The following is a 20,880-nucleotide window of genomic DNA, read 5'->3' as shown; positions in this document are numbered from 1 at the left end:
AGAGAGAGAGAGAGAGAGAGAGAGAGAGAGAGAGAGAGAGAGAGAGAAGGAGGAAGAGAGGGAGGGAGAGAGCAACAGAGGAGGAAAGAGGGGAGAGAGTACACTGTAACAAATTGTAAGGAAACTTACAGAAAAGAAATTGAGCATAAAATTTGATACATTAAGAAGAAAGAAGGGAAATATAACGCTTTGTTTATAGTTTATAGTTTATTTCCATTCTTATTCTGTGGGAGAATCTTGTTTTTATTAGTAATATTTTAAATCCCAATTCATGATTGTTTTAATTTCATTGTTACTTTTAAGGTTGATTGTGTATCCTCCACCACCTACAAAAGGAGGATTAGGAGTTACTAACGAAGACCTAGAGTGCTTAGAAGATGGGGAATTTCTTAATGATGTAATCATTGATTTCTATCTTAAGTAAGTAAAATAACAAACATACCTTTTTATGGTTAATATAACTCACCTACCTTTGTTGTCAAAAGTTAGAAATAAAAGGTATTAAGTACCTTGAGTAACTATACTCTCAGAATGTCAGTTAGCAGAAACTTGTTGGATTTTAGCTCTGTCAACTTTTTTCTTGTCTTCATGTGAATCTGTTATCACTCATCACATTAAATACATATCCACTAATACCAAAATTGACAACTATCACATAAATGCCACTCTTTTTTGTTCAGACAGCTCTACCATTGACTTGTTCCATTGAGCCCTCAGTCTTCTAATTGGCCATTATCATCCTGTGAAATTAATTTTTTTTCTGGCTTTCCAAAATTTCTCTAAGTTGACAGCTTAGTTTCATTTCTTCATTTCCAATAGACAATACAGTTCAGTTCAGTATAGCTGTTGTAACCACAGCTGTGTGGGAGAAATTTTGAAAAAGATGCAAATTTATGAAGATGCAGAGTAAATATGTTGAAAAAGTTAAATTTTAATTTAATATTATGGTAGGAATTGAGCATCTCTTTTTAGTTTGTTGTATCTTTTAGCAGAATTAGTTTTTTGATGTAAATTTAATAACCTTCAACAAAAACATTCAAGTCATGAATGGAAATAAAAATGATCATACATAACCCCCCAAATTTCATTACTTGAAATATATTTCAAGTGTGTATTAAATTTTACAAGTTAATAAGATAATAACAAGAGCATTCTATTTGCTCTCATGTCTTCATTTGAACACTTTTTCTTCTGTATATTCCTTTTGGTATTTGTTGGTATTATTTCTTTTATTATTATATACTTGTAATCATTGCATATGTGTTCTGATTTTGCTTTTTCCTTTGCATCATTTTATATAAATCTCATACTTTTCACATTTGTCTTTTTATGTAATAATATTTCATTGTGTTCATAAGCCATAGTTTATAAATTATCCCTCAGTCATGGGCCATTTCCACTATTTTTGTTATTATAACTAATGTAGTCTTAAATATTTTTACTATTGAAAGGTCCTTTTTTCCCCCTCATAAAAGTTTTTTTGGGGCATATTCCTGATACTGCAATCAATGGGTCAGTTTTGTAATTTCATTGTTTTCCAAAAGGATTAAATTGGTTTATATCTCCATCAGCAGTGTCTATTTCTCCAGGGCCCTATAAACACTAATTTTTTTTCCCCTTTCTAACTATCTGTGCCAACGTAATGGGTAAAAAAAGGGCATTTGAGGGTTACATTACTTTGCATTTCTCTGATTATTAAAGAATTTGAATAGCGTTTTAGGTGACTTTTAAGAAACAATTTGTTAGGGGCAGCTAGGTGGCACAGTGGATAGAGCACTGGCCCTGGAGTCAGGAGGACCTGAGTTCGAATCCAACCCCACACACTTGACACTTCCTAGCTGTGTGACCCTGGGCAAATCAATTAACTCCAATTGCCTCACCAAAAAAAAAAAAAAAAAAGAAAAGAAACAATTAGTTTCTTTCATAAACTGCTTACCATAAACTTTTGTCAATTCCTTTAAATGTCAATTTCTTTTGCGTTAAATCCTTCTGACTTCAAATTTATATAAGAAATATTTACAGTGAAGTTTCCTAGCCTATTTTTTAAAAATTCCAGACGCATTGCATTTGTTGTATAAAAAACCCTATTTTTCTGTAATTAAATATTATTTTACTTTGTCTACTATAACTTACCTTGTTGATTTTGTTTTTACAATCGCAATAAGTACATCATTGCATTTCTGCTAATTTTTGTGATCTTTTAAATAAATAGATCATTGATGTATTTGGAAATATATCACATTTCTATATATCCTATATAGAAATATAGATCTAATCCTAATTTTTCACTTTAAACAGGATGAGATTTACTTGTGATTTTCTTTCCTTACTAAGGCTGTAACTTAGAAGTTATTCTTTGAATTCATTGTGTCATTATTGTAGTTTTTGCCTGTGCTTTTGAAATTGAGAAAATACATTTGGTTACTTATTAAGGCCTAGTTTCATCTGTTCCATTATATATGTCACTTGTGCTCTTGTCTTCTTTGGTTCTAAAGGGATGATCATACTTCAGGACCTCAATATTTCAAGGATCTATGTTTCTGTTAGTGTGGGTACCCTTTCTTTAAAAATAATAGATTTTGCAGAATTTTTTAAAATGCTACCTAGATTACTCTCTGTGGTCTTTATTCCTTCCAGAGAGCCATCCTTTGTAATGGACTTTTTTTTCTGAAAAAAAAAAAGAAAAAAAGAAAAAAAAAGAGAAAGAAAATATCAAAACCCATCAATATATTGAAAAAATCTGACATTTTATATGATGTTCTATACTTCTGGAACCCATTGCCCCCCACTTATGCAAAGAGTTGGGGGAGGTATATTCTAATCTCTCTTCTTTGGGGTCAAACTTATACTTCATAATTTTATAACATTCATTTTTGATTGTTGCAAAACATTAAAAAATGTGGCTGTTTTTTCCATTTACATTGTTATAGTCATTCTGTATATTCTTTCCCCCAATCTTTATTTCACTTTGTGTCAATTTGTATAAGTTTTTCCATATTCCTCTATACTCATTATTTCTTATAGCAGGAAATCTCTCTTTTGACACAGATTATAGCCCCTCTCTGTAGGTTAGGAAATCACTCTGGATAGTTGCTTTGGTCAAAACATTAATTCCGCCTGTGTCTAAGCTGATGAAAACTGCCTCTGAACTTGGCTAGGCAAGTCTTCAAATACTTGACACGGTGTTTGCACTATGCTGGAAAAGCTCTTCAAACCCTAGGATTCCTCTGTGCAACAAAAAAGCAGCAGAGCAGAACTTTAGTGAAGGTGATGGTCATAATTTTATAAAATACATTAAACAACAAATGGAAACGCACTGTAACTATTTGGCTAATAAAGGCAGTGTTGTAAGAAAAACAAAATAGACTAGGAGTTAAGAGAGACCTGAGCTGTGTCTTTCCTCTGACACTTACTAGCTTTGTGATGAATTAAGTCACTTAAACCATCTGTCAGATGGAGATAGTAATAATTATTTCACAGGGTTGTTGTGAAGATCAAATCCGATTATGTAAGTAAAACTTTTTGTTAAGTCTAAAAGCATTTTGTAACTTTGTAACTTTACATACAGTTGTAAAGGTCCAATGAAGTAGTGAATGTAAAACTTTTTGCAAGTATTATTTCCTTATATTAAAGTCCCAATCTAAGCCTTCATTTTGGTGTAGTGGGAACCTCAGGTTCTGGAAGGCTATGTCTGCAGAATGCATGCCAGGGCATGTCCTACCAAGCTAGAGAGACTTTTGTTGCTTACAAAATGTTAGGCTCTAGTATCTGTCTTCTGAGCACCAGAGAAACTTGTCATCACCAAGTTAGCTTAAGGTGATAAACTTTTTAGTTATAGCAGTTCTCCAAAACCATCTACTAAGTCTTAAAGATATTATGGTCTTTGTTGAGGAATACTCTCCCTGACAAAATCACAGATCCTTGAAATATTAAAATATTAAAATATGATAATCAAAACAAGATCTTTTTTTTTTTTGCAGAAGAAAAATAGAAATACATGTAGATGTGATAATTATAGCTGACAAGCCAGTCTACAGTAAAACAAAACAAAACTAATACTTGGCTTAGGAAGTAAATGACAGAAATACCTTGATGAAATATAAAAGGGCACTGTGGAAAAACTTATCTCTTCAATGCAAACAACTTCCTAGCTCCATGATCAGTAAATGCGATACTTTCAAGATAGTTTTGTGTGATCTTTGCTGCCTTTTCTTTTTAATAGGAGTGACTCTGTTTTTACTTATGTCCATTGAGACTATTATCCTGGATATAATCAGTTGCTGCAGAATTTATTCATGGTAACCATGTCATTCTTAGATTTTAGGGGGGAAAATGATTCAAAGTTATCCTTTAAATAAGATCTTTTATGGGAAGATTTAAAAAAGGAAACTCTGGTTAGTCCAGTTTAGTTTTGAATTTACTGCCCTGTTTGGATTACTCACTTTGGATTTAATTTATTTCATGGTTTAAATGTACTTGTTTAACTTGATTTTTTGTTTGTTAGAGGTTTTTTTTTGTTTAGAAAATATGTATTTTTTTATTTTTTAATAAACTGCTGAAAAAAGCTAATGAATGTTTTAAATTCCTTGGTTTTTTAAGGGCTTAAGGTAGGCCTTTAGTTTGTTATAAGATGGTTGAAATAAAAAGAAACATTAGCTCTGTGGACTGAAGAGAACATTTTGGTGTAGAATTTAGTTTGAAATCTGGTTTAATTAGAATTGCATAGAATTCAGGACTTCTTTGAGTGATTCTGGTTCTCCCAGCTCTATCTGGAAAGAGTAGGTGATATTAGGCTATATATTATTAAAATGATCTTGGTGAAAGAGTGATGCCAGTAATGTTTATATTGAGTAAATGAGAATCAAACCATTATTTTAAAACTGATTGGTTCAATTTAATCAACTCTAAAACTTAGGTTTTCAATATATATCATAAAATGTTTTGTGGGGAACTGAGTTAAAGGCAAAACTTCCAAGTCATAAATGATTTCTTTTGGTGTTGCTCTACTTCTATAGATATCTTATATTGGAGAAAGCATCAGATGATCTTGTTGAACGAAGCCACATTTTTAGCAGCTTCTTTTATAAATGCCTGACTAGAAAAGAAAATAATTCAATAGAAGAAAATCCAAATCTTTCGTAAGTTGACTTTCTGAGGTATTATGTTTTGTTTTGCTATTTCTTAAATATTGCCATCATATGAATCAGTATTTTTTAAATATTTTGTTAAAAGATTAACATTGAACATAAATATATCTAAATTTATTTAGTAACATTAAATTTAAATGATTTTAAATTCATGAAGTATCATTTTTCGGTCACTCCCTTTAAGTCTTCATTGTAATTCTTTTTCTATTCATTCTTATTCACTTTCACTCTATTTATATGGTCACAGTGTGTTATATATTTTTCTGGTTTTTTTCTTTTATTATTCCATATAGTTTTTTAAAAGTTATTTTAGTAACCTGAAAGTTATAAATATTACATGTTTGTATATATTTTATACCTGTTGGTCATAAATGCATTGTAGTATTGTATTAAAGTACAATAATTTATTGTTTCATTCCCCTGCTGTTGGACATTAAGTTGTTTTTAGTTTTTTAATATGATACTATTATGAAAATCTTTGTACAGCTAGATTTTTTTTCCTATTAATATTTCCAGAGTATACTGCAGCAATGGAAATATTGGGAAAAAGAACATAATTATTTTTGTAATTTGATCATGTACTATCAGATTGCTAACCAAAAAAAGATCCTATAAGTTTGTAATTCCACCAGTAATGGATGATTGTACCTGTCTTCCATAACCTCACAATTGTTGAACTTCTTTGCTTTTAACTATATTTGTGTATTTTATGGGTGTGAATTAGTACTTCAAAGTTGTTTTAATTTGCTTCTCTTTATTAGTGAGTTTGAACATTTTTCTTTTAAACTTTTATTTTTTCAATTAAGAAATACTTAAAAGAAAACAAGAAAAATAAAACTCTTGTAACACATGTTCATAGTCAAGCAAAACAAATTTCCACAATGTCCATGACCAAACATGTATACTGAATGTCCCAAGATAAGTCTTAAAGTATGGTTCAGTATGAAATCTTAAGTGCAATTCTGTACTAAGACTTTAGGAACGTCCTATCTATATTTCATTCTACGTCTTCAATCCCTCACCTCTTTGTTTCCAGTTCTTTGCCACTATAAAAAAAGAAGCTACAGCAGTCACCTGGATAAAAAAAAATTAGTGATAAGTTTAAATATAGTGAGGCTGTTTGAAAATATACATTTTGCAACAGGTTAATTTTTTTTTCTGAAACATTGTTTTCATTATGTTACTTTACTTATGGAAATATAGTAGCATTTTTAGAATTAATTCTGTGAGAGAGATCTTTGCTCTCCAAACCACGCAGTAATTAATGACCCTGAACACACACAATGTTATCAGAATTTGTTATATGATATATTTAAAATCCTACTTTGGAATACAAGGATTAGAACTGTCAATGTTATTGATAGTGTAAGCCTTCCAGAATAAAATAGAGATAAGTTACATTTTCTCCTCAAAATTGGGATTAGAGATAGTTAATACGTGAAGTAATAATAGTATAAAAGTACTTTTAGTACTTTTAATACCCTGCTGCTAAATTTTGTGCACATAAAATTGATTTTTACATTAATGTAATATTTTATATGTCTTTTATTGAGGTTGTTTTCCACTGAGGTGCGTACCTATATAGATTTTTCCCCTTGAAAAACTAAGTAAGACAAACTAGATTCTGCCCCATTAAATTTTTTTAAAAGTAAAATTTACCAAGGGAATCTGATTGTATCATTTAGGGACTGCATTTTGATTTAATAAATCTTCTTAATAAATATACTAGATTTTATTCTCCTACAAATATACATAAATTTAGTTTAAATTACACATGAATCTTGAATTTTATTTCTTTACTAACATGGAGCCAAATTTCCCAGTATGGGAGCCAAATTTCATCAACAAGTTAATCAATAGGCATTATTGAGCATCTACTCTTTAACTAGCATTTTTAGGAATATGGAAGAAAGCATAGAATATACTTCCTGCCCTTGAAAAGCTGAAAATTTGATTGGAAAGTCAAGGCTAACATTATGAAGTAATTAAAAAGTAATTAAAAAACAAAACAAGCTATTATATAACAGGGTTTCAAATTTTTGTTGGGAGTTCAGAGAAGGAAGTGCTACTCACTTTGGACTGGAATAGTCATTGAAGACTAGATAGATAATGAGTAAATTACTTGGAACTGGAGCCTCTCCACTGTAATACTGTCCTCATGACCTATCTTTCCCTTTAAAGATCCCTTTATAATATGTTGGGTTTTTTTTATGGTACTACAGTAAATAAATTCTTTTGGATAATCTCCTTACACTAATAACAATTGCTTAATGATAGATAATGTTATATCAAACTATCAATTTTTATGCTGCTTTACAAAATTAATCCTTGAAAATTGGGTCCTTTTGTATTTTGTGTATTGAACTTCATTAAGCTAAATAGAAAGCATTGTCTTGTTATTTTTGCTTTATGTCAAACAATTTTTGGCAAGCAGTAAAAAAATTCCTGTGAAAGCACTCGCATTTCATATATCTGATATACTTTAAGCTGATTTGAGATACAATAAACAAAAGCCCAGCAACTTTTTATGGTGCCTATTAAATGAAACAAAAATTGAAGCCAATCTCCCTGGAAGACTGGAACTCTTCGACAATTCCTTTTTAGTCATCTTTAGTGTCATTTAGGTAGTCCCTATCATTAGTTATAGTATAGTTACCAAAAATTTCTTTAACTGTTTGTGTCGGTTGATCTTTGTCTTTGCAGGAAGAAACTGTCACTACTATGTCTGTAGTTGTTACTATGTTTCCATATCCTGAATCTCAAAGTATGTACTACTATTTTTTACATATGGAGGTGGTACTTTTGACCTACCATTAATATGGCAGGTATTTTGAAGTTGTTTTCCAAGAGAGATGATGAATTTGCTCTGATCCATCCACATTTTCTAGTCTAGCACTTATGACCAAGAACCTATGTTTAGATTTTAAAATTTAGTCTTTCGATAAATCTCAATTTTTAATTACCTCTACAATTTCACACTTTCCCCCCAATTCCAGTGGGCATGCGTCCTTTTTATGTTCTCTCTGAGATACCTCATTAAGATCCCCTCATTTGACAGATGACATGTTATATTTCTTTTCATCCCATTTCTTTTATTCTAGTAACTCTGCCAATTATTATTATTATTATTATTATTAACTGTCAACTCTAGTAATCTTTCACAGATCCCACTGTGATTGTTTATAAAAAGAGGGTTTCCATTTTTACTACTAGTACTCTTCCTCCTTCCTTTTCCTACCCCCAATTGCCACCCTACTCTAAATGACCAATACAATGTTTTGGAAATCCTCACTCATTTTACTAATAGTTCATATTATTTTTAAATACAGTTATAACAAATAGAGAAATATAAGAACAAGAGTATTTATTTTCTCATGTACCTTTATTCTTTTTAAAATTCAGTTTGGTTTTATTTTTGGTTCTCATATTCTCTCCCTTCTTTTTCCCCCTCCCCTGCCCACTGAGAAGGCAAAAAAAAAAGCCAACAAAAACAAAACCAACTCATTACAAATATGTATAGACATACAAAACAAATTCCTACATTAGCTATGTTCCAAGAAAAAAATAGCAAAAAAAAAAAAAATAGAAGGAAATATGATTTAATCTACACTCTGAGTCCATCAGTTTTCTATCTGAAGGTGGATAGCATGTTTCATCATGAGTCCTTTGGAACTGTGGTTGGCTGTTGTATTGATTAAAGTTCCTAATTCTTTCAGAGTTGATTAGCTTTACAATATTATTGTTATTGTATAAATTATTCTCCTGGTTCTGCTCAGTTCTCTTTGCATCATGCATCATGCAAGTCTTCCTGGGTTTTTCTGAAACCATCCCTTTCATCATTTCTTATAGCACAATTATATACCATAACATATTCAGCCATTTCCCAATTGATGGGCATCCCCTTGGTTTTCAATTCTTTGCCACCACAAAAAGAGCTGCTGTAATTATTTTTGTTCATATGGTCCCCTTTCCTCTTTCTTTATTCTCTTTTGGGTACAGACCTACTAGTGGTATCTCTGAGTCAAAGGGTATGTACAGTTTTATAGCTTTTGGGGCACAGTTTCAAATTGTTCTCCAGAACTGTTGGACTCATTCACAGCTCCACCAACAGTGTGTACTTTTACTTTGGAACAACAAAATATCTTGTGAACCCTCTACCCATGTAATTTGTTATTGTTTGTAAAAATGTACCCCAAACATTTGCTTTAGGTAAACAAATTGAGTCTGTAAATAATTTGTTTGGATGCTCTAGATATTATATCCTGAAAATAGAATTATCCTTTAATTGCTATTGGCAATTGATTCACAATGAACTCACATCTTTGGGCTGTCTTTAACTATTGAGTAAGCTTTTGTTTTAGCAAGTTTGTGTGTGGGGGGTATATGCATCATGCAGTGACGAAATCTCACATTCACAATGTCATTGAGTCTACTGCTCTTATGAAGTTATAATTCCTGCTTTGACAATCAGGTTGCAGTAGTTAATTTGTTTTAGTGGTATAAATTGTGAGTTATTTTTAGTATGGTAGCCTAAAGTTGCTCTATTTTGCTTATTAGAAGGAAATAAACTAAAAAAGAAATAATTAAACCCAAGGAATTTTGCCAAAACAGTTGCCTTATAGAAGACAGTATATTGGGATTTTAAAAAGCAGTAAGCCAGAAGTTAATAAAGTAGAATATTTTTGTGGAGTATAAATATATTAGAAAGGAGATCTACATTTACTAGATTGAGCACTTGCATCTAGTTCCTTCTCTTCTTCATTCACTCGTTCACCACTTGGCACTGGTGTATCAACTTCTATTTTCAGATGAATAGTAACTCAGAGGTCTTTCTTCCAAAACTTTAAAGGAAAATTCCTGTCATATTGTAAGAACTTAACAAATGCTTTTTGATTAATTGATTATGGAACCAAAATGTTTTTTTTTTTATATTCACAGAATGGCACAGAGAAGACATAAAAGAGTACGAACATGGACTCGTCATATAAACATCTTTAATAAAGATTACATCTTTGTACCTGTAAATGAGGCGTAAGTTTGGCTGTTGTTTTAAAATAAGATAGAAGGGAGTTTTTAGAAGATGTTCTTTTAGATTGTAGATGCATTAAAAGGTATCACTTTGTAAATTTTCAGCTTCATTTTTAATATATCCTTGCAAAAGCAACTCATTAATTTTTGCTTTGCATATACTATATTATAATTCACCAGAATTCTGTTGTACTAGAACTTAGTGTTCTGTGGAATGAATTGAACATTTTAAAAAAGAGCTTTTGGGAAAACAGTTTGACTTCTTTGAACCCTCTTGCTCAAAGGGAGAAGGGAATGTCGCCCTGACTGAATTTACAGTAAGACTTCTCAAGGGCCTCTCCTCAGTTTAATAACATATACTTGTCAAGTATCACAGCATAACTTCTGCAAACCCTCTCATAGCAAGGACTCCTAAAGAAGTGGATGTGACAAAGTTTGGGCTGCCTTGGTGTAAAGAGCAGAGGGGCTTTAGAGGATACAGCCATCATGTCCAACTGGGGATCAAAGAAGTGTTCTTGAAAAAGGTTGAATGTAACATGGCTATGAAATAATGGGGAAGATTTTGACAGGTGGAAATTGGGAAACGGCATTGCAGGTAGAGGAAACATCTAGTGCAGAAGTGTCTAGGTGCATAGGTAAAAGCTCATGGTTTATTTGTAGCCTAAGGAAGTTGTGGGATAGGAATCATAGAATTATAGTGGTCTGGAAGGGAGCCCAGAAGTTATTCAGGCCAACTTCTTTGTTTTATGCATGAGGTAACAGTCTCAGAGAAAGTAAGGGGTAGACTCTGTTCCCACAGATTGTAATTGTAAGTCAGGATTTGAATCCAGGTTCTCTTACTCCAGATGCAGTGCTTTCCTCTGCACTGTGGATTGAAACCATGTCAGAGAGAGTATGAAGTGTCGGATTGAGTACTTTAGAATTGTCAGTATTCAGAAGAGGGAACCATTGGAGGTTTTTGAGCAGGGTCATGATTTGATTTGATTAGTTTTGCTTTAGGAAGATGAATCTGGCAGATGCATAGGATAGAAAGGTGATACAGTGGAAAGAAAATGACATTTAGAGCCAGAAGACTGAAGGTCTGTTCCCATCTGTGTGTCTGAGTTCCTTATTTGTAAAATGAAGGGATTGGATTAGATGATATCTATGATCTCCTCCAACTCTTAGGTTGATGCCATGATCCTTTGACTAGAAGCTGCTAGACCAATTCTCTCTGCCTTCCCCAAATTGAGGTTTATTTCAGTAGTCCAGGTGGGAAGTACTTAGGAAATTCCAGTGGGAATTGAAAGATAAAATTGATATGACATGTTTCAAATTTATAGGACTTGGTAACAGATTATATATTAGAGGGAAAAGAGAGGGAGATATGGAAGAAGACTAAGATTTTTGAGCTGAGGTGGCTGAGAAAATGATGGTTCAGATAACAGGCATAGCCAATTCAGGAGAAAGAGTTAGTATGAAGGGAAGATGGGGAGGGTAAAAAACAAATCTTAAAAAATAATAATATGATTCCCTATTTCTAGGGTATTAAGGTTGCAAAACACTTCCCCCCAATCATTGTCGTTCTTCTATTCACTGCTGCTTCCAGCATCTTGCATATCATCTTCACTTAGTGACCTCTCCTCCTTTGAATTTCACTCCATTCTTTCATATCATCCTGTCTAGATCTTGGTGGCAGCTTATCTGATCATCCTCCCTCCTTTTGAAGAAGTTCAGTACCTCAATCACTATCTTCCTCTTCACTTCAAACACTGCCTTTATATTTGTAGACTTAAACTTACATGTTGATTTTTCTTTTTTTGAAATAGACCATTGATTTCATCATTGTTTGGGAAGCTTCTCATGATAGATGTCTTCTACCAATGCAGATTAGCACCTTCTCTGAAATTTATAGACTCAAGAGTTGCTTGCAACATGACAGGTTAAGTCACTTGCCAAGGTTACATAGCCTTGGCATACATAGCCTACTACATACATAGTAGGTGTCAGAGGAAGACGTAGACCTGGGGTGAGGAATCTGCGGCCTCGAGGCCACATGTTGCCTTCTAGGCCCTGGGTGCGGCCTTTTGACTGAGTCCAAGTTTTAGAGAACAAATCCTTTTATTAAGGGGATTTGTTCTGTCAAGTTTGGATTCAGTCAAAGGGCTAGAGGGCCACATGTGACCTTAGGCCTCAGATTCCCCACCCTTGACTTAGACATTTCTTCCTGACTGTGAACTCATTAGTAACATTCTACCCACTATGCCATGCTGCCTCTCTATGTTGATACTCTTTCATATAACTTTGCTTCTGAGTTTATTAACCTCCTCAGCTTCTGTGGTTTGCACTTTCATTCCACTTCAGTCACAAACAGGGATAGACATTCCCTTTCTCTTGTCATTACTCACAAGTGTTCCACATCCATAATCCAGAACTCTGAAGTTCATGTGTCTAACCATGTATCTAGCTTCCCTGTGCTTCATCCTTCCAAAACCCATTTTCGAACCTCATTGCAACTTCTAGTCACTCCATTTCTTCTTTCTTTCCCAAGCCATTGCTGCTATTCTGCTTTCATTTTCCTTCAAAATTCTTAAGTAAACCAAAGTAACTGTACATTATCTCCAAAACTTGAATCCTTTGCATCATTGTCCTACTGGTAATTATCTCTTTCTATGATCTAATCCTTGATTACTCCTGTCATCTGCCTTCTCTGCTTTTGCTCTAGTGATTCTCAACATGGTGGAGTAAGTCATATAACCATGCTGCCTGAGTCCGCTGCATGTTTATGTTATCCAGTTCCAGTGGGGCCCTCATTGCTGTGTGCCTCTCCTTTATTTTTCATTGACCCACTCCCTATCACACTCCCCACTGTGACTATTCCAAACATCTTCTCAAGCAGCTCACACCATAACCTCATGTCTATCTCTCAGTGGATGACTTTGCCTTCTACTTGACTAAAAAAAATTCAGATCATCTATTATAGGCTCTTTTTCCTCTCTGATTCCATACTTGAAATCACTTCAGGATTATTTGTCCCCCCTCCTCCCTCCCACGATCCTTTTTACTTTGGTCTAATCTCAGAGAATGTTGTGGCCTTTTTATTTTCTTTTCAACCTATGTGAATGCCAGCCCATCAAATTATACTCTTGATACTTTCCCGTCTTCAGCATAACACCCATTGGATCATAAGCCAACAAACATTCATGAAGTGCTAACTATATGCCTGCCACTATGTTATGCGCTGGGAATACAAAGACAAAGTGAAAGAGTCCTTGTCCTCCAGGAACTTAGATTCTAATGAGGGAGACGATGTGTGTATGTGTGTTTACACAAAATGATTATTTTCCTTATCCACTAGTTCATTTCCCTACTGCATACCAGCACATGCAGATCTCAAGCATCCTTAAAAACCCTTCACGTCTTCTCAAGCTGCGTCCTATGGTTCTCCTACCTTTCATAGCTTAACTCAGAGAAAAAGTTGTCTATATTCATTGCCCATTTCCTGACTACTCTGTAGTTTTTGAGTCTGTTCGTCGTATCCTCTTGATACTTTCTTCTCCCTGGATTTTCATGACACTGCTCTGTTGTAGTTCTCTTCAGATTTGTTTAAATTTTCATTTCTCTTACTATTGGTGATTTAGAATTGTAGGACTCTTTTTGATAGAATTGAGTGCAATTTGTTTTTATTCTGAACTTAACAAACACCACATAAAATGAGTATTTCCATATACAGAGTAGAACAGAAGAAGAGGATGGAATGTGAATATTCCTATTATGAGTGACTTTCTTGATCTTTTTTATAGTACTAAATAGAAATACTGAAGACTTTTGTGGATTTATTTTGTGTCCTCTTAACTTGTTAAAACTATTAATTGCTTTGTTTCTTCTGTGGTTCTCTTGAGTCTTCTGTAAACTGAGATAGCTTTGTCTCCTCTTTCCCAGTGTTTATACCTTTGATTAATTACTTATAGCTATAATTTCTATAATTATCTCAAATAATAACTGGGAAAGGGGGGGACATCCATGCCTTACCCTGTTTGTATACTAGTAAAGTTCCTTTTGTTTTTATTATTATTGTTATTTTCTCTCACTATTTTCTTTTGCTATTTTCTTCTTACCCTTCCCTTTTCCAACTCAGATAAAAATGTAGTACCTAATTCCATCTCATTCATTCTTCCATTTCATCATAATAATTCTTGTTTTCAAGAAATGTTATTTTCATTCCACCCCTTTTCTTACTCTTTATTTTAAACTTCTAATATTGTGATTCCAATCTTGGGGTATATGTATCCACCATAGGTATAAGAAGTTTGTCAAGGAGTTATGGGTGATATTTGGTAAATAGCTATATTATCATCTTGAAATATTCCAGAGGAACTTGTGTTGGTAGAAGTTTGTGGAATGTAAAGAGAATGGTAAAGAGGAGGAGGAAGAGGAGGAGGAAGAGGGAGGAGGAGGGAACAGGATAAGAAAGGGAGGGAGCATTGTAGTATGTCCTAAAAATTTGAAAGAATTGGTTGAAGGTATAATTCCCGCTAAGACCAAATTAATGAAGTTTGTATATGAAAAAAATTTCAAATTGATCTAGAAAAAAATTAGGGATGATAACTCAGTAAAACATGAGAAAAGAAAATTGACCTTTGCAATAACCAGAGAATTGACCTGATTTCCAACTAATGAAATTAGAAAAATTTTGGTGTACCTTGTAGAAGCAAATCACATTTTTATTAAACATGGTGACAAGGCTTTAATTCCTTGAATCAGGATTCTCAGTCCTGTCTTCTATCAGATCCAAAGCATTAAACAAACTAATGATCTAATACAATATATTAGCGTTTTAAAAAAACCCAACAAATAAAACTCATGGTTAATAAGAAGCAGAATCAAGGGCTTCACTAGTTTATTTGCCTATGTTCTGATAAATATTTTTAGACTTTCATATTTAAAAATTTTTATGTACCAAATAAAATTTTCTTTATGAAAATTCATCTATTTTATTTCTTATGTACATATGTATGGTAAACTCTAGAATTTATTTCATTTCTTATTGAATGCATAAGGCAGGAAGGTTTATTGAAAGCTCCAGGGGTATGGGAACTGAAAAGCTGGGAGCACCTACTGTAGTAGCTATTCTCAGGTATGTTAGGGTGTAGTGGTGATATTCTGTAACTCTTCTTCAGGGGGCCTGATCCTGTTCTCATTTCTTTTTCTCAAATAATTTATCATATGGAGAGTACCATACCACTCTCCCTTTGAACCTGTGAATCCCTGTTAACCTCCTCTGAGTTAACCTCCTCTTTTCTGGATACCCAACCACTTCCTCTATATAGTACAACACATGACCACAACACAAAACTCTACCTTGTAGATCACTTGAAGTGTACAACAACCAATACCTCACCCCTAGCAAAGTTCATTACAAGCCCCCTGTCTCATGCTCTTCCACCTCTGTGGGGTTACTTCAGACTGGTGCCAAATTGTTCCCTTTTCACTGGCTATACCCAGTTCCCACTCATTCCTCTATGATCCCTCTGCCCACCCCCCCTGCCACCTTCCCCCCCACCCCGACCCCCGATCCTGTTCTTGCCTTCGCATTAACACACAGGCAGGAGCAGAAATCCAAAACCTCTCATCTACCTCTCCTCTTCAAACTTGGACCCCTTGTTTCACCATCTCTTTTCCTCATCTAAGGCAGCTAGGTGGTAGTATAGTAAGTGGATAGAGTGCTGAATCTGGAGTCAGATTTCAAATATGGCCTCATATATTCACAAGATGTGTGACCCTGGGCAAGTGACTTAACCTCTGTTTGCTTCAGTTTCCTCATCTGTAAAATGGAGATAATAATAATAGAATCTACCTCACAGGGTTGTTGTGAGGATCAAATGAGATAATATTTGTAAAGTGTTTAGCACAGTGCCTGGCACATAGTAGGTACTATATTAATATTATTATTATTAATCTGAAAGAGGCATTCTTCTATTATCCCACCACTCATAACAGTGATATAATGATGAGGAGTTGAAATTTCTTTTACTTGATATATTCATTTTTTTTCACCTGGATATTAGAGCTCTTTACTTGAATTATTTGATGTAGTGAGAGGAGAGCTGTTCTTATGAAACCTCTTACTCTCTTATTCTCACAGGATCTGTCACATTTTTTTTTTTTAGTCCTAAGAATGTCAGTGATTTTTTTTTTCCATGCATTTGGTTTCTTCTTCTCTTTCAAATACCTTGAGAATTGATCCCTTAGTGTACTCAAAATTAAGTCATCTCCAACATGGACCTCTTGGTCTAGTTCCTCTGCTTTTTCAATTTTTGTTTTCCTTAGTTACAATTTTATATCCTCATGTAGCACATTGGGGACTATGATATAAGAGATATCAAAACTCAAATGTGTTGTTTCCTCTGCTATTGATGGAGAGAGTATAGTTATAGTGATATTATAATCTTATCTGATCTCTTCCATTTTTCATTTATTTGTTGGTCTCCTTCCAGTTTTATCCTTAAGTGCTCTTGAGAAAATCTGGTTTAATTGGGTCTCTCATTAAACTGTCTAAAACTTAATAAGCAGAATAGTAGAGCTGCTCGCAATCTTCCATCATCCTTTTTGATAAGATATTACAAATGAGTTTATATTCTATGCTAGTATTGCCTAGCAAAGAGATTAGGTTTTTATCAGATAAGATGGTTTCTAGGCTCTTTTAGGCTTCTTTTTGTGGTGGTTGGTTAACACTGATTAAACTTCCGTAGGAAATGGTGATAATCTATGTCAGTTCCTTTAATAATTAAACTGATTAAATTAGTTTCTTATTTTGAGGAGTAGTAAATAATTTATTTAAGTATATTAGGATGGAGTTGTTTTAATTGCATTCCTTGTTTTCTCATTTTTATTATTCTAATTTGGTTTTGATTTTTAATTTTGCTCTAACAAGTCAGTGGTCTGACTTCATGGAGACAATTGATTTAGAAATGACTCTTCCATTAGTAAGCTGTCATCTTCTATGTGTTAAGATAAAAATGTTTCATTTTTCATGGTTTTTTTTTTTGCGTTGCTATGTTCAGTGCCTTTTGACCCTCTTCTTGAAGAAAGTATTCATTATATATGATCATGAAGCTTTTGTGCAGTCTAGAAGCATTTAGCCTCTTGTTTCTTACTCATGAGTTACATTTCCTGAGATTTTTTTTTTTGCCATCTTCTCTTATGCCCACCTCTGTTTCAGTCACTAAATAGTAGAGTATATGGTGGTTTGATTTGGAAGGTCTTATTTTTAGTTATTAATAGAATTTGTCTATGTCCTTATCTCCTGCAACCAGTGTTGGTATGTAAACTACAATAATTTTCATGATGATTTTTTTAAAATGAATTTTTATTGTGAGTACTGAAATATAAAATGTCCAAGTATCCCATGAAATGGTTCTTTTTATTGTCTTTGTACAGGATTAAACCATTTCTGCCACCTTCTTTATTTGGTTATTCAAGAAGCACCCATGAACCATCCTATTTAGCAAAACATACTTTTGCTTCTGGTTCAATTTAAAGAAATGTTAGTATTGATATTTTTTCAGTTTCTCTAATAAAAAGATTTTTAACTTTTTCTTGTGTAAGCTTTTGGCAGTTTGGTGAGGCCTATGGCTCCCTTCTTAGAATAATGTTTTAAATGCACTAAATAAAATCCATAAGCTTATAAAGGAAATCAATTATGTTGAAGCATAGTTAACAAATTAAGATAAAAAATTTATGGTCCTCAGGTTGACAAGTTCTCTAATGGCTTTTCTACTCATTGGTATTAGATAATCATCCCACATTTGGAGTGCCCACAATTAAGTCTGTGTTTGAAATGGGCTAAAACTAGGTGATTGTTTGTACCTTTTCTTTCTTTTCCACTAATCACTGATGAAGTAGAAAGTGGCTGAACACAGGATTGATGGCTCTTTTAAATTTGAATTTGTTTCAAGGGTAATTATGGCCAAATAATTCTTTACTTAGTGACTAGCCCACTGGTGATGAGCCTCTCCATACTTAATAGGTTGGTCCTCAGAAAAGTGATCATACAGTCACTAGGACTGTAACTGAAACATTTATAGAATGGTACAACATTCCAGATCTTATGCCGCACTGGCATGGTCTTCAAGAAACCACAATCACTTTCATTCTCTAATGGTGATTATTGAAATAGTACTTTGTGTATGAAGAATTTTTTTTTTTTGCTAGACTATATGATACAGTTGGTTAGATAAGCTATAAAGATGGTCCATCAGTACATATATATTCAACAAACATTGGAAATTGACAATTAACTAGGTCCAGAATTGAATGGAAGTTGGAGGATAGGCTGGATTGCTTTTGGGAAATTGAACATGCTTTTCTACTGTCATTCAGTGAGCATTTATTAAACACTTGCTATATGTCAGACACTGTTCTAAGTGATAGGGATGCAAAGAATGGCAAAAATCAGTTTTTCCTTTCAACCAGTTCACAGTCTAATGAGGGAAATGGCACACAAACAAGTACGTACAAATAAGAAACATATAGGATAAATTGGGCATAGTCTCAGAAGGAAGGCATGAAGATTAAGGAAGACTGGGAAAGGCTTCTTGCACAAGGTGAGACCTCAACTGCATCTTGAAGAAAGCCAGAGAAGCTAGGAAATGGAGATGAGGAGATATAGTGTTTGAGGCATGGGAGACATCCAGTGAAAATGTTTGGAGATGGGATATGGAGTGTTATGGGTACAAGAGCACAGAGGCTAGTGCTGATGAACCACAGAATATGTTGAAGGGAGTAAGGAATAAGATGCCTGGAAAGGTAGGAAGGGGCCAGGTTATATGAAGGACTCCAAAAGTCAAACAAAAGATTCTGTTTGTTCCTGGAGATAACAAGGAGCCCCTGGAATTTGTTGCATGGGGTGTGTGTGTGTGGGGTTGCTGGTGATATGATCAAATCTCTGGCTTAGGAACATTGATTTAATAGATGAGTGGAGGTTGGACTGGAGTAGGGAGAGACTTGAGGCAGAGATATGAATCAGAAGGCTTTTGCAAAAGCCTAAGTGTGAGGTGTTGAGGGTTGGCCTCAAGCTGATGGTAGTGTTAGAGGAGAGAAGGGCCATATATGTGAGATTGTTATGATGGTAGAAATTATAGGACTTAACAGCTGATTTTATGTAGAGGATGAGAGAGTTGGGGAGTTGAGGATGACATCTAGGTTGTGAGCCTGGGGGACTAGGAGGAGAGAGCTACCCTGGAGAGTAATAGGGAAATTAGGAAGGAGTTTTTGGAGGAAAGATAATAAGTTCAGATTTGGATATTTTAAGTTTAAGATGTCTATGAGGCACCCAGTTTGAAATATCTGTAAATCCCAAGCTTCTACCTGAGTCAAAGGGTCACCTCTTAAAATACCAATATTCTGCCAGAAGCATGACAGTCTTTGAAATTAAAGTTGCTGGTCATCCCAAAGGAAGTAGATATACAATGGATATGAGAAGGTTGTGTTATATTACCAATGAAAATTTTACAGATAATATGTAAAATATGTTATAACAGAAATATATGACCAGATGGTCAACCTCTTTTGGCACCCATACAACATCAAGAGATCTAGAGAGAAAGGACCTTGGCATGCTAGATTTGCCCTCTTTAAATGTTTTATGTGGGAACATGGAGAAGAGAGTCATACAGGATAAAAAGATTCTGTTGAGTTGGAGGAAACATGTATATTAGAGATTAATCAATCACAGATCCATCAAAGTAGGAAATTATCAAATTGGATAGAGATATCTAATGGAATGCCACATGGCTTTGTCCTTAACCTTGTCCAGTTGAGCATTTTTGTCAACAACTTCGATGAAGACATAAAAAAACATTTATCATATCTATGGATGACAGTTCCACAGATGAGTAGAAGAGAATACCTAATAAATTAGATAACAGGATCGGTGTTGAAAACAGGATGATAGAATCCTGGCTTAATAGTATTTCTATAGGAAAAGACAAGTTTTAGTTGATTGTTGGCTCAAAAGGAGTCATCAGCATGTCATGGTTGTAAACCGCCCCCCCCGCCCCGCCCCAAACCAAACCAAAATAAAACAAAACCAAACACAAACAAACAGCTCATTCAGTCTTAGGCTACATTAATAGAAATATCATATCCAGATAAATAGTGCCAATTATCCCACTATATTCTCTGCTATTCAGATTGTATCTGGAATATAATCTGTAGTTCTTGGAACAAATGCAACAAATGCAACAAATTCCAGGGGCTCCTTGTTATCTCCAGGAACAAACAGAATCTTTTGTTTGACTTTTGGAGTCCTTCATATAACCTGGCCCCTTCCTACCTTTCCAGGCATCTTATTCCTGACTCCCTTCAACATATTCTGTGGTTCATCAGCACTAGCCTCTGTGCTCTTGTACCCATAACACTCCATATCCCATCTCCAAACATTTTCACTGGATGTCTCCCATGTCTCATTCTCAGTGCAAAACAAGAGACCAGAGAGGTGAGGAGTCTATGTGGAATTGTTGAAGGAACTGGAAATTGTATGAAGAAGAGAAGAGTTCGAGTGGTGATGGTTGAGATGGGAAGAGAACATAGCTGTTGTTAATTATTTGAAGTACTACCATATGGAATAGGTAGTAGGTTTATCTTAGGTAGCTCTAGAGCAGAGGTATCAAACATGCAGTTTTTCTTGATGGGGCCCACAACACTCCTCAGTGCAGCCCAAACT

The 20,880-nt window shown here is 34.2% G+C and overlaps 1 protein-coding gene across 4 annotated transcripts in view; it reads left to right on the top strand.

Moving 5' to 3' along the window:
- Positions 1 to 20,880, top strand: part of SENP7 (SUMO specific peptidase 7) — a 164,662-nt gene that overhangs the window by 118,522 nt on the left and 25,260 nt on the right. For all 4 annotated transcript variants that reach the window (XM_027867203.1, XM_027867194.1, XM_027867184.1 and 1 more), the window contains 3 exons: positions 304 to 420; positions 5,016 to 5,138; positions 10,086 to 10,178. In XM_027867203.1, coding sequence (XP_027723004.1) covers positions 304 to 420; positions 5,016 to 5,138; positions 10,086 to 10,178 — 333 coding nt within the window. The remainder of the gene's footprint in view (positions 1 to 303; positions 421 to 5,015; positions 5,139 to 10,085; positions 10,179 to 20,880) is intronic.

The sequence above is a fragment of the Vombatus ursinus genome, unplaced genomic scaffold (assembly GCF_900497805.2).
Source record: "Vombatus ursinus unplaced genomic scaffold, bare-nosed wombat genome assembly UNPS02001419.1, whole genome shotgun sequence".
NCBI lineage: Eukaryota > Metazoa > Chordata > Mammalia > Diprotodontia > Vombatidae > Vombatus > Vombatus ursinus.
Note: the sequence above shows the minus strand (reverse complement) of the source record. Positions and strands in the feature narration are given on the sequence as shown.